General features: G+C 45.7%; 2 protein-coding genes across 3 annotated transcripts in view; both read left to right on the top strand.

Annotated features, from left to right (window-relative positions):
* Nucleotides 1–18114, top strand: part of LOC135247886 (ATP-citrate synthase) — a 37365-nt gene extending 19251 nt beyond the window's left edge. Inside the window, exons 9-29 of one of the 2 annotated variants that reach the window (XM_064321841.1) lie at nt 719–855; nt 1160–1221; nt 1336–1453; nt 1837–1991; nt 3019–3112; nt 5467–5496; nt 7343–7484; nt 7646–7814; nt 8070–8174; nt 8646–8842; nt 9803–9884; nt 10242–10352; nt 10643–10770; nt 10985–11078; nt 11427–11581; nt 12713–12863; nt 14571–14714; nt 15058–15171; nt 15386–15468; nt 15647–15723; nt 16305–18114. In XM_064321841.1, coding sequence (XP_064177911.1) covers nt 719–855; nt 1160–1221; nt 1336–1453; nt 1837–1991; nt 3019–3112; nt 5467–5496; nt 7343–7484; nt 7646–7814; nt 8070–8174; nt 8646–8842; nt 9803–9884; nt 10242–10352; nt 10643–10770; nt 10985–11078; nt 11427–11581; nt 12713–12863; nt 14571–14714; nt 15058–15171; nt 15386–15468; nt 15647–15723; nt 16305–16399 — 2443 coding nt within the window. In that variant the 3' untranslated portion in view covers nt 16400–18114. The remainder of the gene's footprint in view (nt 1–718; nt 856–1159; nt 1222–1335; nt 1454–1836; nt 1992–3018; nt 3113–5466; nt 5497–7342; nt 7485–7645; nt 7815–8069; nt 8175–8645; nt 8843–9802; nt 9885–10241; nt 10353–10642; nt 10771–10984; nt 11079–11426; nt 11582–12712; nt 12864–14570; nt 14715–15057; nt 15172–15385; nt 15469–15646; nt 15724–16304) is intronic. The other variant, XM_064321842.1, reaches the window with a different exon arrangement.
* A 1993-nt stretch (nt 18115–20107) lies between these two features.
* On the top strand, nt 20108–25399 carry klhl11 (kelch-like family member 11). The gene is made up of 2 exons (XM_064321843.1): nt 20108–20694; nt 21643–25399. The coding sequence occupies exons 1-2, from the start codon at nt 20237–20239 to the stop codon at nt 23225–23227; spliced, it is 2043 nt and encodes a 680-aa protein (XP_064177913.1). The 5' UTR covers nt 20108–20236; the 3' UTR covers nt 23228–25399.
* Nucleotides 25400–25408: the final 9 nt, after the last annotated feature.

The raw sequence follows: 25408 nt of genomic DNA on the forward strand, positions 1-25408 counted from the left end.
TGAAATGATTAATCGGGACTTGATTTTGTTCGCACATTCTTCTTGTGAATGAACCATGCAGTCTTACCTGTGGCCCCATGAGAATATATTCTGCACCTTGAATAGCTGGATTTGCGTAATTGGACGTGTTGGGCTTTTTGTGCTCCACCAGGCTTTGCAGATGCGGAACTGAGGGAGGAACACAACACACAACTGTCAGAATGGCCAAATTCTAAGCAGGGGTCATGAGTATTGTTGTAGCTCATCAGTAAAGATTAATACCGGGATATAAACATATCTAAACATTAATTTGTGTTCATTATCAAAGATACTTAGATTCTAATTGTGTGCAGTCCTATTGCTGTCTGTGTCACTGTAATGGAACAGCCATTTTCCTCTTCGGGTACTACGTTGTGTTCAAGCCACCACAGACTCGAGCACTGCCCTGTGAGTACTTTATTAGCACTGGGGGAGGAATGAGGCGCAGTTTCACCTCTTATACAAACCTCTTGTACAAAGGGTCAAGCATACATATGGAAATTGAAGTTCTTTTGGCCAGGAACTACGACTACAATGCATGAATGAGTTACACGGCCAAAAAACAGACATCTTGTTTTAGCGTGACTTCAAGGGTGAATACTTCTTTGCTTAGAAAGCTGGCGAATAGACCTTGTACAATTAGGACACGAAGTTGTTTATTCAAACTGATTTATGACCGCCGAGTTTCGATGCTTCCCAGTGACACCATCTGCGACTTGGGCGGTGTGGATGAGCTGGCCAACTACGGGGAGTACTCGGGTGCGCCCAGCGAGCAGCAGACGTACGACTACGCCAAGACCATCCTGTCGCTGATGACCCGGGAGAAGCACAAAGACGGTACGCCCTCTTCAGCTTACCGCCGGGCCGCACGGGCGAGGGGGACGTCATGCCAAAACACTTCCTGAACACAAGTCGCGCTCTATTTCAGCCGGACAAAGACCGCGTGTGTGCGCGCGCGCGCGCGCGTGTGTGTGTGTGTGTATGCGCGTGTGTGTGTGTGTGCGCGTGTGTGCACGTGTGCCTGTACGTGTCCTCGCACTTGGAACGTGACTGTGTGAGGATCAAATAATTAAGGGATCGTTGACAGCTCTGCAAAAATGACCGGTGTACCAGTGTACTAACCTCTCTCTTCTGCTTACAGGCAAAGTCTTGATCATTGGAGGAAGCATTGCCAACTTCACCAATGTTGCAGCCACTTTCAAGGTCGGTCTTTTGTTTTTTTTTTAACTACACAAGTAGTTAAAAATGTCGAATGTTTCACTGAGACATGAGTGCCACGTCACACCGCTGACTCGCTCACATTCCTCTATGACTCAGGGAATCGTGCGAGCCATCAAAGACTACCAGGTCCCTCTGAAGGAGCATGAGGTCACCATCTTCGTGCGTCGGGGCGGGCCCAACTACCAGGAGGGGCTGAGGGTGATGGGAGAAGTGGGTGAGTGACGCGGTCAGGGGCGGGCCGTCGCGCGGGCGGTGGAATGCGCGGGCCTGTTAATGATCGACCTCAGGGCAGCTGCGCGTGGAACACACCTGCACCGAGAAGAGCCTGGGCTCGTTTTCCCCCGAAGGGTCGGGAGTTCATTAACTGTGTATTTAGGGAGTAAATTATTCATTAGTGAACAAGTGACTCATTGGGGAATCATTAGAATCTCCTGCCGTGGGGATATCAGAGTGCCTTGCAGTGGCGAGTGCAGCGTTGGGTTTGGATTCGTTTGTCCTCTGTGGGATTTCCCCCGTCCCTGCAGCGTATGCCCTTTTGCCTTCTGTTCCCCTGAGCCTGCGGGCCCTGACTGTCTTCCCCCCGCCCCTTGCCCACAGGGAAGACCACTGGGATCCCCATCCACGTCTTCGGCACGGAGACCCACATGACCGCGATCGTTGGCATGGCGCTGGGCCACAGGCCCATCCCCAACCAGCCTCCCGTGGCCGCGCACACCGCCAACTTCCTCCTCAACTCCAGCGGCAGCATCTCGGTACGTCCGTCAAAGAGCACGCCGCCGGCCCGCGGCGCCCCGTCACTCAGCCCCGTGCAGCTCTGAGGGCGTGCGGAAGCGCCAGTGCTGCAGCGCAGTGCCCAATCTCGTTCGGTTACCTCTGGGAAATATCCAGAACAAAAAAGCAACGCGCGCTCTCAGCTTCCCAGGACATGGATAACTGCTTCTGCTACAGTTTTATTTTCGAAGCGTGGCTTTTCTGGGTAAGAATTATGGCGGGGTGCGACCGTGCACGCCATCACCATCCCCCCCGCCCGCGAGGGACAGCGCTCCGTCTGTTTTGGTGTTTTAAGTAGAGATCTGCTGGCGTAGGTTTAATATAGCACCCTGATGGCAGTGCATCTCCTCAGGCTGGGCAGGGCCCATTGTCAGTGTGCTGCAGCCAGGCTTTTAGAGCCATTTTGTTGCGGCGCGTTTGTGCAGATCTGCAGGTCTGTATGCATTTCGCCCCTTGGGCGCTGCGCTCTGCCGTGTAATAAAAGCACGGGCAGTCATCTGTCTATGGCTCTGCTGGGGAAAACCCGCTGAGCCGCCTGCCTTCACTGTCGCCGCTGCTGCTACAGGTACAGTAGGTCAGACTGGAGTTTGTGATTCCGGGGTTAAAGGCTTAAATCCTGATTGCTGGTCTGCCTGATACACCTCTCGGAGAAGCAGAAACATCCAGTGGAGTACAGAAAGGCTTTTCTGCGTGCATGTTTTGAGAAACATAAGGTAGGCCCAAATCAGGTTTGCTGCAGTGCTGGGTGATTGTCATCATTTTGTTTTCCTGCTGGCCCTCCTTTGGTGATGCATCTCTCCGGTTGTCCCGTTTCTGATTGGCACGTTTCTGGTGATGGCCCTGTCTGGTTGGCCCGTTGCTGGTGATGGCCCTGTTTGATTGGCCCATCACTGGTGATGACCCTGTCTGATTGGCCCATTGCTGGTGGTGCCCCGGTGTGGACAGTTTATACCCTCCCCTATCTGTACAGAAGTGTTCACGCCCCGCACCCCTGTCTCTTCCTCTAAGACCCCAGCCGCCAGCAGGACCGCCTCCTTCTCTGAGCCCAAAGCGCACAACGACGCCACGCCCGCGAAAAAGTCGAAGCCGGGCATCCCTCCAGGTAACCAGCGCCGCGCCCGCTTTGTGGCATTTCCCCTCCCACAGCTGCCCCTCCTCCTCCTCCTCTCCACAGGCTCCTCCCAGTGTCTCGCTCCCTCTGTCACGTGCGTCTGCCGGAACGACCGTGTCTGCCCTCCACCTTGTTTCTCAGAATGTAAAAGTGCACGATACACAGCTTGACGATCGGCCCCAACGCGTTCTGACACCCAAACGCGTAGCTAGGGTAAAGGTCGGCTGATCGCCTCCCCTTCGCCCCCCCCGCGTTGAAATTTGTGCTTTGATCATTTCAGCTTTACATGGTTTTTTTTTTGTGAACATACACTTCCCTTGGAAGATTAAAAAGATGGAGTTGGTGCGATTTGACTGGGACGTGGCTTATTGCCGGTTGTGTGGTGTGAACCTGCACAGAGGGTGTACTGAGCACGCTGATCCAACCACCCTCCCTTTGCCTCCCGCCGCCACGGGCTCCCTCGAGTCACGTGACCATGGCAGACACGCGCCCCCCCCCCCCACTTTCCTCTGCTGTCACCTGCGGCACAATCACTTTTCTCCGCTTACCATTTCTACCGTGCAGAGCTATTTCTGTGTGCATTTGAAGGAGTGGCAGAACTATACTCAAAGCATACAGAAGGCTGAGAACTTCGGTTCTCAAAATGGCATTAGTGCTCAAAATGGTTGTCCAATAAAATACTGTCGGTTGCTAAATTAATTTCAAATGATTAGGATCGTTAATTGCTATTTTTTATCAAAAGTTCAGGATCATTATCAATTGAAGGTATTCTGTTCTTTGGTGCAGGCTGTTTTGACGTTTTTCCTGTTTTTCCAGTTCTTCACATTTCCAACATTATTTTTCTTTCCTTTATGATAATATGCACAGTACTCAATCTGTTTGCCCCTTCATTCAGATTGAATGCCTAACTCAACATTGGAAGTTGAACATTGGTTTTAGTTGAGAATTTCCAGGTTAGTCAAAGGGCATATGCAGTACATTAGGTGACAGTTTGTCTTGCAAGATAGCACAAAGTCCCTATTTTGGCACGTTTGGATTCTTCTGAAGCCACAGCACTGCTAGTGCGTCTCCTTGTCAAAATTGTTATCTAACCCCCCCCCCCACACTCAGCTCAGACTGTGAGCTGGCCCCCACTCATGCCTGCCCACGTCTTGTCTTCCTAACTGTCACTCAACGTCGTCCTCCCTTTCCTCTCTGTCGCCATCACGCCATCCCTGGCACGGCTGCGCAGTTTACCTTAATTCACCCCTCCTTCTCTCTCCGTTTTCCTCCTCTTCTGTGTAATTGACTATGTCTTTTCATGATCAAATTTGTAAGCCACTGCTCATTGCCCCGCTTGGTCTCTGAAGAGAACTTTCACGGGAGACGTCAAAGGTAAGCGCAGGTTTCCAGTAACGGCAAGTCCCCAAACCCCACTTACCGCCCCTGCTTCCCAACCGAAGAGACGCACCAGTAACGGCCGTCTTTCCTTAGCACATTAATGCCCCCTCCCACCCCTCCCCGATTGGACAGTTTCTCCCCGGCTAGTGGCTGGTTGACGTTGGGGTGGCCTGCAGTGTTTTGTCAGCCCCCGTGGAACTGCAGCCGCCCTGGCAGAGGTAGCCTAGCCGCCGCAGTCATGCGTGTGCCGTGTTGTCGTAGCGGTGTGACGGTCTGAGCATGTCCACGAGTGCGTTTTTTTTTTGCGTAACCAGTCTGAAGCGTGCACCCCGAGCGTGCACGTTTCCGTTCTTAGCCTGTGGAGCTGTGCGGTAGACTGGACAGCTGGGCCTGGGCTCAGGATGCGTGTGTTTGTGTGCGTGGGTGTCCTTAACAATCCCTAGACCAGGGCTGCTCCTCCTGGGCTACAGCGCCTTTCTCCCAGTACCTGTGTCAGTGGCCTCCGTTCCTCCTCAGTACGGTCTCTCAAGGTGTGGGTTCGTTCCAGTTACTCATGGTTACAAACAGCGGAATGGCGTTGGTTTGGTTACGGCTCTGCGCCGTGCATTTTGGGAAAGCTGACTTTTTTTTTGTGTGTATCTGCATTTTGCATTCTGTAGATTTGCCTGCGTTTTTGCTTCTCCCCCCATTCACTTATTCTAATTTACGAGGCACAGTGCAAACCCTCTTAGATATTTTAACAGACTGCAGCATGCGCTGTTGTGTTCTTTCAAGGTTCTTCAGCTTGATTGTGTCATTCAAACTTTCTCAAAGAACTGCCTCCTCACTTTTAACATGTGTAGAGCCCTCTGTAAATGAGAGCTGACTTTATTTCGATTTTTAATTTAAAGCATTTGTGATTTAATTTGATCTTTTGTTACTGTTTTGTTGTCATCGTTGTGTTTTGTCGCCTGGTGATGTTACAGAGCAGCAGGCCCCGCCACACAATCTCGGAGGTAGGAACGGTGGTCTGACCGTAGGCCTCCAGGCCTCATTCTGGGCCTCCTCAGCTGTGTGGTCAAAAAAAGCTGCTCCTTAGCCTTTTCGGTCCTGCTGGGCGGTTTCCACGGCGACTGACGTTACAGGAGTGAACGAGCGCAGCAGCGGAGGCTGCTCAATAGCTTCAGCACTACAGCACTGAGGTCTGAAACCAGCCTCCTTTCTAGACCCATCCCATACACACGGCCAATGCCTAAAAACATGGGTCCGTCATTGGACAAGTGACCCAACTCCTCTGTGATCTGGCCTCATAATTAACGAGTGAGTGCAGTGATCAGTGGCAAAACTGCATTACTGATAAAGTAGTACCTTGCACCCACTGGAGACTTGTTCATGTTCAGAAAAATCATATTGCGTTCTTAAGAACACATTTTTCTCTGAAAGTTGGATGCATTAGGTCTCGTCAAATGAATGTCACCCCCGTGTAGCTGTCTAGTGTAACGTCAGTCCCTGTGCCACCTCCCGCAGTCTGCCATTTTCCAGTGTTGATGTGGTGTTGCCATCGTGTTCTACTATCCCCCGTGTGTCCCTTCTTGCTGAATCGTTCTTGGTCCAAAATGATATACATACAAGTGTATGTTTCTTTTGGGTGTTTTTTTTTTTTTTTTTAAAGCTGCTTTGGCATGCACTTGTTCTTATGAAGTCTCAATGGATTCATTTCTCAGCTTGAAGGAAATATTAAAGCCTTTTCCAAATTGTATTCTAATAGATATCAAGGGTTTCTCTGGTGAAACAATCCTGTTGTCTAGTGTACTCATTACCATGTACTTTCCCTCCAGCTGAGTATTGAAGTTGGGCTTCATGTGGCCATCTGAGAACATCTGAGTAGGAACTATGAAACATTTTAAACTTACTGTGTCCCCTAATGATAATAAAATTTGAATTTGAATATAGACTGGTGATTTCTCCCAGCTTTATTCTTTATTAGGCATCATTGCAGTCTCCTAATTCATATTCAGTTGACAACCATGAAAGCTTCATAGGGATGTTTCTGTAACTGCTCTGACATCTGCTGGTGTTTCCAAGCCACATGTTTAAACCAAAGACCCAATGCATCTTATGCATCAGAAAGTAAAACATTATTCACATAGACGGTGATTAGATGCATTGATTTTTTTATTTATTTTTATTTTTATTTTTTGACAAACTTGCTTGTGTGAGCTGTTGACATCTGAATTGTCAACAGAGGTTAGAAAATCATGGAAACATACCTGTTAACATTTAAGCTGGGTATGAGTCATGTCTCATATCTGTGTATTTCTGCTGCATGAGAACATTTAAGATGGATATTATGGCTGTAGCATGTGATTGTGTGGTAAAGCTAAATGAATTGTCATTATGCAATTCTTTCAGTTCACATGAGTGTTTTAATACTGCCCTAACACAGACCATTAAGTTATGCATTCCTGTTGATGCTGTGTTTGAAATTGAGAACAACAATCATCACCTGACACAAAGGAAAATTCCAGAATGGTCTTAGATGCTTCCACTGTGTGCAGTGTCTGTCTCTGGCCCCGCTTCTGCTTGATGGTACAACTTGCAGGTGCCAGTCATTGAAATATTTACCGAAGAACAGTAACACCCATCAACACTGACCAAATGAATGGATATAATACCCCAAATTTGGTTTTTCACATGATCATGATTCTTGTTTGGCTTTTCGGTATAACAGGAGGTTATTAACCGTGGCTGAGGTGGAAGGTTGTGTTAAATGATTGTATAATGCATCCACATCTCTGTCTGATTCTGAAGTCTCTCTTTCTCTCTCTCCCTCCCATCCTCCCCCCCTACCCCTCTCTGCAGCTAAGGCCACCACTCTCTTCAGCAAGCACACCAAGTCCATTGTGTGGGGCATGCAGACGAGGGCAGTGCAGGGCATGCTGGACTTTGACTATGTTTGTTCCCGTGAGGAGCCGTCTGTGGCGGCTCTGGTCTACCCCTTCACGTAAGCGATGATCTCACACGTCCTCTGCTATTAAAAAGGCTTCTGTGCTAAACGTGGTCACCGAACAGTGTTCTCAGGGCAGTTTTTATTTCTCTATTATTTGTCTTTGGGTGCTCAAGGAAAGCACTTACCAATCACTACTAAATGTATGTGTTCATTAGGGGGGACCACAAGCAGAAGTTCTACTGGGGCCACAAGGAGATCTTAATCCCCGTGTACAAGAACATGGGCGACGCCATGAAGAAGCACCCCGAGGTGGACGTGCTCATCAGCTTCGCCTCTCTGCGCTCGGCCTTCGACAGCACCATGGAGACCATGCAGTACCCCCAGGTACGCCGTCCGTCCCCCGTTTGACATGTCTTCATTTGCTCATGCAATTCATAAGCAAATGATCGATCCCCTTTGTTTTGATTTAAGTGTGATTCATAGATTATGTCTGTATCTGTGTTGTCAAAAGTGAGCAGTGGTGCAGGATTGATTTCTTGGTCCCATAAGGGATCCAAAGAGTTGCCAGTCATTCCACAGATGGAACGTAATTCGGCAAGCGCACTGCAGACTCGTAATTGCATGTGACCGTGTGTCCAGATCCACACCATCGCCATCATTGCTGAGGGCATCCCTGAGGCCCAGACCAGGAAGCTCATTAAGAAGGCAGACGAGAAGGGTGTGACCATCATTGGTCCAGCAACGGTAAGCCCCCCCCCCCCCACCTGACACTTACACTACTCTGTTATTACAATGTATGTTGGAGACTACCCCTCTCTTGGGGTACTTGTACTTGGGGACTACCATAAACTTGGTGACGATGAAAACAGAAATCCTAGGAGCACACATTACATTACATTATTACATTACATTACAGGCATTTAGCAGACGCTCTTATCCAGAGCGACTTACACAACTTTTACTTAGCACTTTACATTGTATCCATTTATACAGCTGGATATATACTGAAGCAATGCAGGTTAAGTACCTTGCTCAAGGGTACAACGGCAGTGTCCTTACCCGGGATTCGAACCTGCGACCTTTCGGTTACAAGCGCAGTTCCTTACCCACTGTGCCACACTCCGTCCACACAATTATATCTTGTGAACCCCCTAACGTTGTGGAGCCTAAGTAGTGTGTGTGTGTGTGTGTGTTTTTCTATGTGTCACTCACTAGGTGGGTGGAATCAAGCCTGGCTGCTTTAAAATCGGTAACACTGGGGGCATGCTGGACAACATCCTGGCCTCCAAGCTCTACCGCCCAGGCAGTGTGGCCTACGTTTCCCGCTCCGGAGGAATGTCCAACGAGCTCAACAACATCATCTCCCGCACAACTGATGGTGTCTTTGAGGGCGTGGCCATCGGGGGTGACAGGTGAGGGGTGCATGTCTAGACAAGGCCTGTAATTAGCCTAGGACCACTGGAACTCCTGTTCAGGGCAAACAAGGCTCCAGGAACCACTCAGCAAAACAGAGAATTATGGGTTGATAGTGATCTTTTTTTTTTTTAACTCAACATCTCAGGTTTTACCATTTAATAATATGTAATATCAGCCAACAGACAAAAGGGAGTCTCAAACTCAGTGTGTTGTGCCAAAAGCAGAAATCTACCCTCAGTCCAGAGCATAGGGCCAAGTCAGTGGTCCAGACCAAGCGGCCAAAACCAGACTGCGTTTCTGAAGCTCACTTCCTTGTCTTGTTGAGAGACGTTGCACACTAGCACCACTGTGGTATAGGTGTTTTAGCCGCCCGTTTTAATTCAGGTCAATGGCAACAATATGGTCAAAATAAAAAAAGTCCAAAAAAAATTTTCCCACAAGAAAAAGTAGTCGTCTAATGTCTCCCCATATGCCGATTTGTTAAGTTATTGTGCTATTTGGACAAGCCGGTAATATCAGGCACAGTTTGAATCACTACCGAGTCACTGTATCTGACGCGCTTAGTGGATGACTGGACTTCAAGTCCCTACTGTGCAGTCTCTCGCCCCAATTTGTACAACATGGCGGCACCCACGAAATACACTTTCTGGGCTTCAAAACCCTTTTCACCAAGCCCATGGAGAGTCAATGGGTGACGTCAGTGAATTTGTCAATATTTTTATGCAGTCTGTGGTTCACACCAGTCAATTTCAGTGGTTCAGACCTGTCAAATCTGTTTTCTAATTTTTATTTTTTTGAATAATGGCTAATCTGCTAAGGGTCTGAATGAGATGTTTACTAAAAGACCCCCAAAGCCCCAGAACTTGAGGAATTTTTTTCTGATGGGTGGCAAATTTTAATTTAAGAGACTGATGTAACGCTCTTGATTTCTTGAAATATTGATTTATCTCCCACAGGTACCCAGGCTCCACATTCATGGACCATGTTCTGCGCTATCAGGACACCCCTGGAGTGAAGATGATCGTGGTGCTGGGGGAGGTTAGTGCTGCACTCAACTAGAGCCCCGCCATCCAAAAAACACCTCCTCCAAGTTCCCACTCATCCATACTGACTGTGAATCTCTGTTTGCTCATTAGTGTGTGGACCTTTCACAGTTTCTAACTTGGATAATTAGCCCTCTCCTACTATTATGACAAACATAGACCAGTCTTCATTTTAATGTTAAATCTGAAAAATGAAAATAGAAAATTGTTTCACAGTGGTAGCCAGCTGTCATTGTGCTAATTAAGATCAGGCTCTTTGATATGCGTTGTCTTATTTGTTTTGAGGTTAAACTTCACTGTACGCACAGTGCGCGCTCACACCGTACTCAGGGTTTGTGTCCATTTGCTCCAGATTGGCGGCACAGAGGAATATAAGATTTGCCAGGGCATCAAAGAAGGCCGGCTCACCAAACCTGTGGTGTGCTGGTGCATCGGGACCTGCGCCACCATGTTCTCCTCAGAGGTACGGTGGGAATTTAAGCATGCAGTGGAGGAAGGAGCACTTAGGCACCATGTATTTCTCTCACTGTTGTAACAATGCATTTTTGTACTCTGTTCTCAATTTCTCCCATTAACTCCCACCTGTAGCGGTTGGGATTGTATGCATAGCTGTTGTACAGTGCGTTGTCCTGTTTCGTAATCGCAAAGTTTCTGGGGCTTAAAAGACAGGGTGATTGTGGGCCTGGACAAGGTGTGGGGTTGTGTGCTGGTTGCACGGTGGGACACAATGACACGCGCTCGCTGTGCACTCAGGTCCAGTTTGGCCATGCCGGGGCCTGCGCCAACCAGGCCTCCGAGACGGCAGTGGCCAAGAACCATGCCTTGAGGGAGGCCGGGGTGTTCGTCCCCAAAAGCTTTGACGAGCTGGGGGATGTGATCAGGTCAGTCCTGGCCCAGGCTGCACAGAGGCACATTTAGAGCATGCGCTCTGTGACAGTACGGCACCCTACACGCCGGAACGAGCCGCGCAAGAATACCTACAGATACCGTGTTACTGTCTCATTTCCATTGAACACAGTGATGGATATGACGCTGTTCTATAGAGCTCCTCTTACGTATTGTCATATTTTTAATCTCTCTCTTTGTGATCATCAGGACCGTTTATGATGACCTTGTAGCCGACGGTATCATCGTTCCTGCACAGGAGGTGCCCCCCCCAACAGTGCCAATGGACTACTCTTGGGCAAGGGTAAGTGTGACTATTACTGTACCTAAGTCTTGGACTATTAAGGCCATATCCAGGCCTGTGTAGACTTGTGCACTTTTACGTGCAGGTCTGGATTTGGCTAATCATGTTTATAGCAAATCCATGGATGGTCTTGTCTCGTCCAATTGCAATAATTGCATAAATAGAGCCTTCCCCCCCAGACCCCACTTGGTTATCAATGGACATTTGGACTATCAATGTCTTAGTTCAGTGTCAAAGTGTGTGTTTGTCTGTCTGTGTGTGTGTATGTGTGTTTACTAAGGGACCAAAGGTCCTATATGTTAATGTCTGTGTTAGAGGTGTTGATGTCTCTCTCTCCCTCTGATGTAGGAGTTGGGTCTGATCCGTAAGCCGGCCTCCTTCATGACCAGCATTTGTGACGAGCGGGGTCAGGAGCTGATCTACGCTGGCATGCCCATTACAGAGGTCTTCAAAGAGGAGATGGGCCTGGGAGGGGTGCTGGGGCTGCTCTGGTTCCAGAGACGGTGAGTGATGTGGTGTTTTCAACTCCTCAGAACGAACCACACTAACTACCAGAAGTCACTTCCTGTTGACAGAAACAGCTAGTGGTAGGGGTGGTTCATTTGTAAAGACACATTTAGCTTATTGTAGGTATATCTGTATTTCATACTTTAAAGGAATATAATTCATGTGTGTTTTCTGACTACTTTGTGACTGTGTGTACTGTAAGCCGTAAATTTATTAAATAAAATAAAGTCGGGCTACTTAAAGTAGCCTGGGTAACAAAATCACCAAGTTCCCCAGTAATGACCGGCTGCTGGGAGTCCCAGCAAGCCAAGTGCTCTGGCCCAGCCTACAGTGAGCTCCGTAATGTTTGTGACAGACATACTATTTTTCTTTATTTGGCTCCGCACTCAATTTTTAGATTTGTAATCAAACTATTCACATGTGGTTAAAGTGCAGCTTCTCAGCTTTTATTAAAGGGTGTTATCATGTGCTTTTTTTCACAAACTAGAAATTACAACACTCTTTATACACAATTTTATATACTTTTTATAGTTTTATTGTAGACTGTGCTGCAGACAGATTGCCCCATGGGGTTATAAAAGACTCTTAACTAACTAGTCTCCCCATTTCAGGGCGCCATAATGTTTGGGACAAATTAATGTTATGTAAATGAAAGTAGTGTTAGTACTTTGTTGCCTATCCTTTGAAGGCAATGACTGCTAGGCGTCTACGACTCAAAGACATTACCTGGTACTTTTCTGGTGATGCTCTGCAAGGTCTGTACTGTATGCATCTTCAGCGCCTGCTTGTTTTTGGGGCTAGTTGCCTCAAGTTTTCTCTTCAGCATATGAAACGCAAGTTCAATTAGATTCAGATTGGGTGAATGACTTAGCTAGTCAAGAATTTTCCAGTTTTTGGCTTTGAAAAACTCCTTTGTTGCTTTAGCAGCATAGTTGGGGTCATTGTCTTGCTGTAGGATCAAGCAGTGTCCAAGGAGTTTGGAGGCATTTTGTTGAACTTGAGTGGATAAGATGGTCCTTTACACTGCAGAATTCATTCTGCTGCTGCTACCAGCGGCTACAAACATTATGGAATCCATATTTTCAGCCGCGTGGAGGCTGCGTGCTCACATCTCTGCCGTGTCCCAGGTTGCCGCGGTACGCCTGCCAGTTCATTGAGATGTGCCTGATGGTGACGGCGGATCACGGGCCGGCCGTGTCCGGAGCCCACAACACCATTGTCTGCGCCCGCGCCGGCAAGGACCTCATCTCCAGCCTGACATCAGGCCTGCTCACCATCGTAAGCGCTCGTCCACATCCGCCTTCCCCTCCGGTCCATCCACTCTAATGCCACAGGGCCTTAAGCCGCATGTACACTGAACCAGTACTGCACAAATGCTAAAAACCCACAACTTCTGTGGTGTGTCTTGCCCAACAAGCGGTGATAATTGCTGTGCCATTGCCACGTACCCTCTAATCGTGTCCTGGACATGAACTGCATCTGTCCAACCATTTAGCAGCTTTACAAACCTCCAATGAAAAACAAGCCTCCCCTGATGTGCATACATAAACGCTATTATGACTGTTTCTTCAAAGCTGCTAGCGACTTCATAGTGACAGTTGACAGCTGGTTAATGTTTTAATTAAGCTTGGCTGTATTCTTTGTTGTTTTAAACAAAACATACTTAATGCATCTTTATATTAATATTCTGTTGTGTATCTGCATTGATTAACAAGACATTGCGCAACCAGTTATACCATTTATTCATGAATAAATTTGGCAGTAGGAAAAAATAATTTGCACATTTGTACAGCCTAATTTGAAACATTTATTTTGTGTGTGCCTCCACACGCGTTTCATTCAATATTTGCAGTCGAACCAAGAGCACTCCACCAGAAAGGAATACTGATGGTGATGCTAAACATATTTCAGTAGAAAGCTTTGTGCATAAGCTGCTCAATTCACTACTGAGCAGGTACAATTCAATTGCTTTAAAAAAATGTTTTTACTGTTGAGTGAGTTTTGTGTAAAAAAAAAAAAAGAATGTCCATGCTTCCCCTATATTCATTATTTCTACACATGTCTAACTTTATTGTATAAGACTGTAATGTGCACGATATGTGGCTCCACTATGGGTGCTAACTGTTGACATTACTCCGTCCCCCATTTTAAAACCAGTGTGGTGCACCACTAATGTGGTTTGTCACTTGCGCTGTAAACTTGGTGGTGAACTCATAGTGTGTACCAGGTTTAAACCAGCAATTTTCTAAATGAACCTAAACCCTGTTCATCACCTTTCCCCTGACCCAGTCATCAGTCATATTTCAGCAACTGCTTAAAAGGCTCAGTTCAACAAATTAGAAATTATGGTGGTGAGAGTTTATTGTCACAGTGCTCCAGGATGCATATTAACAAGATTTTGAATGATGAAATGCTTCAGAGACACGTTAAACACAGGATGACCAAGTACAGCTGCCAGGAAGTGACCCCTTGGTACCCAGTGAAAGCTAAATGCAGTAAGCATGCCGTGCTGATGCTGCTGTTGAACCTGGCCTCTCCCTCAGTTTAAATTGACAAGCTGGTCCCTGACTTCCTGTTAAGTTCTTCTGCCAGATAAAACCGGTGTAAGCAGTTCTAACCATCATTACATAATCACAAAGATCTCCTAGTGTCTGTTTGGCATGTGATAGTCTACTGTACCACCCAAAGCAGAGACAGTCTTTGTGTCATCTCTTTGAGAATGCAATATGGAATGAAAGGCTCAAAATGAGGCAGTCTGGGGTTGGCCCTCCCACCCAATGAGACAAAAATGCTGAGAACATGCAACCAATTTTAATTATGTGTTCCAAAACCGTCACTCCTTCATGCACGCTAGTCAAACACGTTCTAAACGGCACCATTTGGACATGCCATTAGATGGCGTTGTTAGCTGTGACATTGCTGCGTTTAACTTTAGGTTGCATGGCCGTTTCATTGAGCTGTTGAAATTGACTGCGCGTGTTTCAGGGTGACCGCTTCGGGGGGGCTCTGGACGCCGCCGCCAGGATGTTCAGCAAGGCTTTCGACAGCGGCCTCCTGCCCATGGAGTTCGTCAACAAGATGAAGAAAGAGGGCAAGCTGATCATGGGCATCGGCCACAGGGTGAAGTCGGTGAGCACCTCCTCCTCGGCTCTCGCGCACTTCACCTGCGCCGCGACAACCTCAGAACGCTCTTTCCCCGTGCTTAGCTCTGACTGCGGCAAGGCAGCGCACATCCTACCTTTAAATGCCTAAAAAGCGTCTGTGGTGCTAAATATTCTCTCCTTTCTCACTTCTGCAATTTTATTCTTCCCTTTTTGTACTTATTTGACCATATATGTAATCTATATATAAAAGTGTGTCTGTAGATGGAAGTATGGAATGAAATTAATGAAAAGTGAAATAAATGCACTGTAAAGTGTAAAAAAAATTAATTTAAAAAAGCCATTTTTTGTGAATTCAATATAATTTTCAGATCAACAATCCAGACATGAGAGTCCAGATCCTGAAAGACTTTGTGAAGCAGCATTTCCCTGCCACACAGCTGCTGGACTACGCCCTGGACGTGGAGAAGATCACCACCTCCAAGGTACCCTCTTCCCCCGGGCGCTGCCCCGCCCCTTCCCCCTTACGCCCCCTGCCCTTACCGAGGAGCAGAGGGGCCTTCGTCCAATAGATTCTCCATCACTCTTGGTAGTCCTTGGCGTGTCGTAAATCTTCTTTGAGAAAACGGCACTGCCCCCTACACTGCCGAATTTTTGTGTGCAAAACTTAGGCTCTCAACAGTGGCTCTTCCTTTGCAGAAACCCAACCTCATCCTGAATGTGGACGGCTTCATCGGGGTGGCCTTCGTGGACCTGCTTAGGACCTGCGGCGGATTCACACGGTGGGAATACGTCTGCGCGTGTATATTCTATTCTGTGATTGGTTGGCTTTGTGCGTGCTTGTTGCGTGCGTCATGTGTTCCTATGCGCAGTGCTGTCTTGTTCTCCACCTGCAGTTCTGGGCTCTGGGTTGAGTTCAGCAAGCGAAATGCAGGGACTGATGTGACGTTTGTGTTGCAGGGATGAAGCTGATGAGTTTGTGGAGATCGGAGCCCTGAATGGAATATTCGTCCTGGGTCGTAGCATGGGTTTCATTGGTAAGTTTCAGTGGGGAAACGAGCAAAAAATCAGGATTAAGTTTTCTCTGACCCTTAACGTCAGTATTTCTCCTTTGGTTAAAGGGGTTACTTGAATTTTAGGTGTGGAACATTTGCATATTACATATGACATGACTGGTATGAAATATGACTGGTTGACCAATGCACCACCCCACATTAAACCATGGTGAATTTAAAATACATATTTTTAAGAAGCTAGTACATAACAATCTCTAACAAAAATATATTTGATTGATACTCAATATTATAAATTCTTCAGAGAAAACACCTGAAATTCATTATCAGAACACCGGGCATTTCTCTTGCAAAAAATCATTAGGAGAGATCAGTGAAGGCTCATCCATAGGATTAACAACCAGTACTTTGGGCGCTGTAATAATTTATTATGAGATTCAGCTGGCAGGGTCTTGTAATTCGTCTTTAAGTAACTGTTAAGAGTATCAGAACCGTGGGAGATGCAAGAGCTGCTGTGTTCTCTAGTGGGGCTCATTGGCATCAGATAATTGGAAAGGGCAAGAGACAGTGCCTCTAATGATCTCTCTTCCTTCCTCCACTCTCAGGACACTACTTAGACCAGAAGAGACTGAAGCAGGGCCTGTACAGGCACCCTTGGGATGACATCTCCTACGTGCTTCCAGAACACATGTCTATGTAACTACGGAAACTGCAGAGCCGGCCTTATCCTGGAAGGCAAAACCCAGGACCACAGCTTTCAGTTTCTCCCTCCATTACTGCAACTGGGAAGGAGAAGGGGCGTGGATGGGGAAGGGGATTTGGTGGAGGGACATCGGGGCGGACGAGTAGTTGTTCACCAGTTCTTCATCAGCCACCATAGAAGAAGAACCGTGGCCATTGGTACAATTTAAATAAGCAGACATACCTGTTATTGACACATGGGACACACTAGGGGAAAATCAGCGCAGGCTAAAACAGTGGGGTCACAACGGGAAGGAATGGGAGGAAAATTTAGCAGGGTTGGGGTCTTCAGTTTTTATGAGCACAGTGGCACATGGTATGGACAGTCCTCATTAATGACCCCACACTTTCAGTCTCTCACTGTATGCCATATTCATGGAACCCAGGGGTTTTGCCTCATCCTGATTTGATGTGCAATTGGCTGCCCTTTCATCACATATAGACAAAAACTATTACTTCTGTGACCACACACTAGCACAATTACCCTGCTGTGTGTAAGTGAATGCTAGCATTTCGCAGTATAGTCTTCAGTAATGCTGTGCTATGTGAGTGACTGTGCAGTCTAATCAGCCACTTGCAGATCTAGCAAATAGTTTGCCATAGAGAGATACAGAAATAGTGTGTAAAACAGAAGGAAGTAGCATTTGAATGTAAATGCAGATCTGATTTGTTAGCCACCTGCTCTGTCGGAGAGTGGTGAGATATGATGCTATATTCATTAGGTGTCATAGACCTCACTTTGACCCTGACATCCTCCTGGATTCACTGCTGCACCTGACCTCCAAGGCCTTATGGGTGTGCACATGATTACGGTAGTGATATGCCTTCCATTATGGAATATATGAGCAGACCTCTGTGGCTGTTAATAGAAACATACCATACCCTCCCCTCCACCCATTATTTTGGTTTGAATAACATTGGTGGAGTTGTCCATAAAATATAAACTTCATAAATTTACCACTGTTTTAAAATAACAAGTACTCACAGTGTTTTAAATATGTCTTGGTGTGTTATGGACACCAGTTTAGGAGTTGCCCGACTAGTTGATAGCCATTGCGTGATTTTGCAGACTCCGGACCTGATGTGGATTATGTTGGGAAACGATTAAGTGTTTTGCTATGTGTCTATGGGGGAGGTACAACAGTAAAGCTCTTTAAGTGCTGTTAAACTAGCTGTTGACTTCTATTGGTGCCTCTGAAATATGTGACCACTTTTTTTCCTGTTGACCTCACCCCTGGTCTTCTCATTCAATAAAAAAATGTAGTGGTAAATTTAGGTGATTCTAACTTTTGAATAAGGCCCAGTGAGTCTTAACATACTGTTGTGAGGGACCATAGTAATCAAGGCATTTCCTTTTATCTAAACGTGACTTCTTGTTGGCAAGCATGACCCCCACGTGCTATTATCCCTGTGAGCTGTGAGGTTCTCTAACAAGAGCCTGTCTGTATTTAGTTGTGCATTTCTTCTTCCACGCTCATCAAGAGATGTCCACAAATATTTAAATGGATCACCAACACTTTGAAAAGAACTGTCAGCCTGCTATGTTCGATTTTTATACGTTTTACTCAGTTTTATTTGATGTGAAATTAATGTGCTTCTGTATTGTTAATGTAAGTAATATATTAATATCTCTAAACTGTAATATTGTAGTATAATAAAGAACTTCTTGGATAACTTCTTACTGTGGTTATTTATGATGTAGTATTTTGTGATAGCTTTAATATCACAAAATAATGCCAGGATTTAATTTCCAAATTTTCATTTGATATTTACCGTACCTTCAGAAACCTTTCACTCGCATTAAATATTTCAAATTTGCTGTGTTTTAAAAAATATTTTAGTATATTTAAATTGGATTTATTCTACTCCCTATGAGTAAATATTTTATAATGTAAAAATGAAATTATTTGCACGTCTTCACAATTTAATTTTTTTTAAACTTGAAGATGACTTCATTGATGTATATTCACCATTATATTAACCTATTTTCTATTTTTATTTCATTTTCTTAAGATCACACAAAAAGCATTAACTAGGCTTGTCTGTGTTGATTTTGAATGCACCTGTGTTCAACTGCATGATTGCAGAATAGATATCACAGACTTTGTGAGGTCTTGAAACTGCAGGTCTTGCCAGGAAGACGAAGAACCACCTGTGGAACTTTGTGAGGAAGATATTATGTAAGGAAAAGCTGTAGAAAGTAAAAAAAATCTTTCCATTGTAACAAAATGGAAAAATATGGCATGACCCTGACACTATCAAGAGCAGGCTGTCCTACCAAACTGAGCACCTCGACGAGAAGTGTCAAATAGGCCAGTTACAACACTGACAGCAGAGCTCAGAGGTACAGAGTGTGTTGACTAAAATGGCGGGGAAACTATAGATTTCTATATATATTTATAGATTAATTTCTTCAGCACTTTACAGATTTGGCCTATTTATGGGAGTGGCTAGATGGAAGCCACTTTGGAAAAAGCCTAGCTTTTTCTCATGCCTGGAGTTTGCCAGAAGTGATGTGACAGACCCTGAGACCTTCTGGAAGAAGATTATGTGGTCTGATGATGCTTAAGTTGAGTTCCTTGGCCTGAAAGCAAAGTATTGTGCTTGGTGCAAAGCTCTTTGTCCGGTGCAAACCATCAGCCAGGTAACACCATCCATACCATGTGGGTTGCTTTTCACCAGGAGGTGCTGGTTAGCTTGTTTACATCAGAAGCTTCATCCAATAACATAATGAAGTGAGGTGATGCGACAGGCATTCATAATGCTCAGAGATACCCAAGAATCCAAGTCCATTGGATCAAATGGAAATATTCTAGCTGTACAGTAACCATGGTGCAATTATTAATGACAATGTGCAACGTAAAACAAATTATTGCAGCAGTTTCTCTTCACTGGCCCTTTCACTCAGATCCAGAAACGCATGCACATCATGATCACTGCAACATGAGCATGTGCCCTCTTCCAACACACCAAGTATCGGTGACTATTACACCACTGAAAAATATGGTAATATCTCTCACTAATGAAAATGGTTGCCACTTGGCACCTGGATCGTCATTGGCAGGAAATGTGGCCAGTTTAAAACACATCCCATCCTATCCTTGGGAGGACAAGACAAACAGTGCACCACCACAGTGGACTTTCAACCATGAACTGCTGAGTGATCATTGGCTATGATCAGCCAGCAGTGTTATATTTCCAAGGCTACATTTTTGAAGATTGTAGTCCAAACTATTTAGGTGCCAAATGCTAACTAGTAAATTTCAGCCAAAGTGATGTAATCCTAGCTTTATGCAAGGTAAATTTAAACGTCTATAAACACTTCTAAATCTACACCACCCTTACTCAAACGTATAATACCTAACTGATTAACTCGACTATATTTATTATTGATGACCTTACAAAACATAGGTTATAGTTTTGGTTTCTAACCTCACCCTTGCAATTAAAATGTAGCATACTAAAAGGTTGCCAAATGTCCAGTGCAATTCTAGTATATTAAAAGTGCATTTTTCCTGAAACTTTACTTCCCAGTTTCCTCAGGTGTTTCAACATGCCGATTCGTAAGTGTTCAATGTGTGTGCGTCATATTTAGCTAAGAGTTAAAAACTGGGAGTGTCTGGAACGACTGCCTGCCTCTGAACCGAGCACGCCCCTTAATGCACACTGCGTTCGTAGCAACTTGGTGCCGCTGGGCATCAGCTACGCATATCGTTATTTGTTTTTGTGTGTCTGCATATATGTGATTTCAAAGACAAGTTTATTGCAATTTGGAATCATAACATCCACAACTAATATGGCAACCGCAGCGCCTAATCCAGAGGAATCGACACGGAGCTCCAGCAGTACCGGCACAGCCAGCGCCCTTACTGGAGACGGAGACTCGGAGGAAGCCGAGGACTTCAGCTCCTCCTCCCACTGCTCGGAACTGTCTCGCCGGCAGAGCGAACAGAGGAAGGTTGGGTTGTTCTGCGACGTGACTCTGGCCTTCAGTAGCGGAGCGGCTACAGGGAGCGTTACGTGCTGCGAGTTCTCTGCTCACCGCTCCGTGTTGGCCGCAGCGACAGATTACTTCACCCCGCTTCTCAGTGGACAGTTTTCAGAATCACTGTCTGGACGAGTGGAGATGAAAGAATGGAGTTCTGAAATGGGCCCCGACCCAGAGACTGTAGAAAGCGTTATACAATTCATGTACACCGGGGAAATCACAGTCAGCACTGCTAATGTTCATGAAGTGCTGGAAGTTGCTGACAGGTAAGGTGTTAAACCTAGCAAGCAGGACGTCACCTTCTCGCGCTTGTGTGCAGCAGTGATTGAAAGTTATGAAAACAGTCCTAGTACGTAATTCTTCTTCTTCATTTGTAAGTCACTTTATGATTCATATTTTGATTGCTGCATTCGCTACATTTTTAACAGCGAAAAGCACAATGCGCTGGAGCAGTCTTTAGCTGCGCACTGGCACTACACCTTTTCACGAACTTGGTAATTCATTGCAACAATCGTGGTGTATTGTGGATTAGAAAGAAAGGTTAAGGGGGTAACTATGAACAACACCTCTTTCTGCATCGCTAGACGGTACGAACGCAGCATTAATTTCCAGCGGTAACAATATGTCATTGCTGTACGTTGCTGGCCTATTAAAGCACAATGCAGGGTAGCTGACCTTTTGGCTATATCCATTCACGTATGAAATAAGCCTCTAATTTATTGAAGCCGCACCAGTAATATTTAATTATAAAACTTGTCAAATCAGAAAGGCTTTCAGAGTTTTTTTTTTGCTACAGAATACAAAATAACTGCCATGCTAAGATTAAAAAAATGGGTGAAACAATAATTCAACATATCCAATTGTTTCATCCACAGAGGACGTTTGTCTGTTACCAATACTGCTGACCTAACCTAGTTGGCCCAGTCCATTGTGCAAGTAATTTCTTTAATTCTCGTGATTCTCTTTAATTCTCTTGAGGCCACTGTGCAAATGTGATGCATCAAAGCTATACAACAAGCTACACACTGTAACTCATGTAGGGTAAAGTGCCTTTAGCTAATGAATACACAAAGTTATATATTTTCATGTCATCCTACAGATGTCACTAAATGTGTTTGGGAGTCAACGGGTGGGGAAACATCTGTTTTGGTGACAGTCCAAATTTGGTTGTTTTTCTGGATCAAACCGAGATGATTTTCCATTACAATTTTCAGGTTCCTCCTGCTTCAGCTAAAGGACTTCTGTGGCGAGTTCCTGAAGAAGAAGCTGAACCTAAGCAATTGTGTTGCAGTGCACAGCCTGGCCCACATGTACACGCTGGATCAGCTGGCCCTGCGTGCGGCCGACATGATCCGCCGCAACTTCCACAAGGTCATCCAGGACGAGGAGTTTTACACCCTGCCCTTCCATCTGGTGCGGGACTGGCTGTCCGACGCCGAGATCACCGTGGATTCAGAGGAGGCCCTTTTCGAAGCTATTGTAAAATGGGTGCAGCGCAATGCTGAAGAGCGAGAGAAGTACTTTGAGGAGCTCTTCCGTCTCCTGCGGCTTCCCCTGATCAAGCCCACGTATCTGACTCGAGTGGTCAAGGCTGAACCCCTGGTGGCCAGCAATGAGGCTTGCCTAAGGCTGGTGTCAGAGGCTGTGGAAGGGCACGCCATCCGTTTCGAGAACCTTAAGTCAGCTGACCTGGAAATCTGGACCTCCTACATGTCAGCGTTCCAGCCGCGCTTTGGCCAGAACATGGATGTGATCATGGTGGTGGGTGGGGTGTCAGAAGGGGGTGACTACTTAAGCGAGTGTGTGGGTTATTTTTTGTACGAGGACCGCTGGGTCAACCTGCCACACATCCACAACCACCTGGATGGCCATGCTATCGCTGCCATCGAGTCGCACGTCTACGTGGCGGGGTCCATGGAGCCTGGCTTTGCTAAAACTGTGGAGCGGTACAGCCCCAACCGCAACACCTGGGAGCAAGTGTGCAACCTGACGACACGAAAGCACTCCTTTGGCCTCACCTGCATCAAAGATATCCTCTACAGCATTGGGGGGCATGGCAACTTCAGCCCAGGCTTCAAGGATGTGAGCGTTTATGAGCCCAAGCATGACAAGTGGCACAACCTGGAGTCTGCGCCCAAGATTCTGCGAGACGTGAAGGCGGTGAGCGTTGAGGACCGCTACGTGTATGTGACGGCGCGCACGCCTGTGGACATGGACAATGAGGACGGGCTGAAGACCATCACCACGCGCTATGACACAGAAAGCCGGCAGTGGCAGGAGGTGGACTCCCTGCCCCTCATCGACAACTATTGTCTCTTCCAGATGGCGGTAGCTCCCACCAACTTCTACCACACTGCCTCCTGCTGCCCCAAGAGCTACTCGGTGAGGGACGAGGTGGCTCAGCAGAAGATCAGCGCCCGCATCTCTGACGAGATCCTCGAGAGCCTGCCGCCCGAGGTCACCAGCATCGAGGGCGCCGCCATCTGCTACTTAGGCGACGACGTCTTCATCATTGGCGGCTGGAAGAACAGCGATGACGTGGACAAGCAGTACCGCAAAGAGGCCTACCGCTACTGCGCTGAGAGGAAGCGCTGGATGCTGCTGCCGCCCATGCCCCAGCCTCGCTGCCGCGCCACCGCCTGCCACGTCCGTATCCCCTACCGCTTCCTGTACGGCTGCCAGCGCTACCCCATGCCGCAGAACCTGGCACGGCAGCGGGATCGCATGCAGCAGATGCAGCAGCTGCACCGTCGCACACTCACCCTAAGGAGACAACTGCAGTCTCAGATTGAGTGCTAAAATTCACCTGCCATCCTCCCATTATATTGGGGGTGATATTGCACAAAAAACCCCACACCACCTCCATAAGTGGTCAGGAGTAGAAAAATGTGACAATGTGAATGGAATCATGTATATTGACGAACATTTTAGTACAGTGTGTCATGCACAGATGATGTTGTGTGTTTGTGATGATGTATATGTATACATTATAAGCTCTTTCACATGCTTTACATGTAAAAGTAGATGAAATAAGCCTTAGGCTGTAGGCTGTGGTTAAACTCCTGTTATAAAGATCTGCTTAAGGCAGACTCAGAGGACCCAGAGATTCTATTGGATAACATTCCGTCTCATCTGTGTGAAATCTGCTGTGAAGCTACGTTTTATTTAGTGCACATGATTGTTACAGTAATTATCGATAGGACTATCTGTAGAGTACATATCCAGTGGTGTGCTGATATCCTGTATCTGAGCTGCTATCTAGGCTATGAATAGCATTATTTTGCTTAAGGTGAAAGCTTGCTGCTGTTCCTTGCATAGCTGATATGACACGGTGGGAGAGGCTGTTTCAGGGAAGCAGCCATTTTCCTTACATCTCCTTGCACTTATTGTATTGTTGTCTGTTTTAAGGCTTGGAAGTTGAAAAGATTTTGTCATTTTTATCTGCACTACAGAAAGAGGTGGTATATAGAAAATTGTTAATAATGGATGTTTCCATTCAGTCTTAATTCTCTCGCACAGGGTCATAGAGAGACTGCCACTACATAACTGGCAAGTTTAGAGCCAGCTACATTCTGTGAAGTCAGTACATTGACTGTAATCTCCTAAATTATCCTAAACTATTTTCTCTGACTTTTATTTGAAAACTGTGCCACACGCATTCTATGTCAGTCAGTTTTAATATTTTTTGGTACCAAAGCTTGATGGGTCTTTCTGTTATTCTCACTGACCTTGATCTATCTCCCTGTCTTGTTCCAGCCACACACTCCACATATTTTATTTTATCATGACTCTGGCATATCAGTGTATACTTATAGGTTAATATGTGTAATGTCTTATGTGTTAATGGGTGTCCTAATTCTCAAAAATAGGTTACTGTGGTTTTAATGTTTTTAAAAAAAAATGTATTAACCAATGTGAGTCTTTACAAAGTGTACCATTCCAGTGTGTAGCTAAGCTTACATGCATGTGTTATTGCCTACAACATGCTGAAGACATTCCTTGATCTCTCTTTAATGAAAATTAATTGGGGTTCTCTATAAGCTTAGTGTATGAGCTATGTTCACTTTAGTTCCTGGTGCTCTATATCTTTTTTAAGGTGGTTCACTACACAACGGCATCCTTGCGTTTGTCTTAAAATGTCTTAAAGGTCACAAAGCTCTAAAAGCAAGTAATTGCCCCTTTAGCTATCAAGATAAACACTGCCATGGTATTTCTGAAGACCAATTCATGCACCTCACAATTATATTTCTAATAAACTTGAAAGGCAAGCTAGTTTTGCCATATACTCGATCAGGAGCAAAGGGTTTCTGTCCCATTTTGGCCAAATTTCTGATGCATGCTTGATACCTCACAGATGAGAGCATAAGTGTATTACCAAGCAGTCGCCTGTATTTATATATATATATATATATATATATATATATATATATATATATAAATGTGTTGTGGGTTGATCTGCTTTGACCATGCTGCCTGTCCCTAAATGATTTTACAATATTAATTCTTATTGCATACTGGCTCCTAAATGCACAGTGAGCTAGCTTCAGTAATAGCCATATATGATTATAGCAGTGTCACATGAAACTTCTTTCAGTAAAGCTGAGAAACACTCAGGTACTGTACATGGTATACCACGTAATGTCTGAGCATTTATATAAAGGGAAGAATATTTTTCCTTTGAGTTGTTTCTAGGTGAATTATTTTCGACAATACTGGTTTGTCCCCTGCTGTCAGCAGTTACCTTTTGACATGACACAATTATTTTAGTTTTATTGTACTGTATTATGTACATGCGATGTGAGCATATTCACATTTCAGGTTTGCCAAGCTGCAAGAATCCTGTTCTTTCTGCTTATGCCCCTGTGCTGTAATGTAAAGTCCAAAGTTTTATTTTGCTCTGCATGTGACTTCTTGCAGCACACTGAGGCATGATTGCTACCATTGGCAATAAAAAATATGTTTGTATAAGTATTTATGTGG

Source organism: Anguilla rostrata, chromosome 2, assembly GCF_018555375.3.
Source record: "Anguilla rostrata isolate EN2019 chromosome 2, ASM1855537v3, whole genome shotgun sequence".
NCBI lineage: Eukaryota > Metazoa > Chordata > Actinopteri > Anguilliformes > Anguillidae > Anguilla > Anguilla rostrata.

Excerpts from the sequence above, each read along its gene's own strand:
- klhl11 (XM_064321843.1), top strand. The coding sequence starts at position 20,237 with ATGGCAACCGCAGCGCCTAATCCAGAGGAATCGACACGGAGCTCCAGC. Across the intron at positions 20,695-21,642 it reads GTGCTGGAAGTTGCTGACAG|GTTCCTCCTGCTTCAGCTAA; the intron begins GTAAGGTGTTAA and ends TACAATTTTCAG.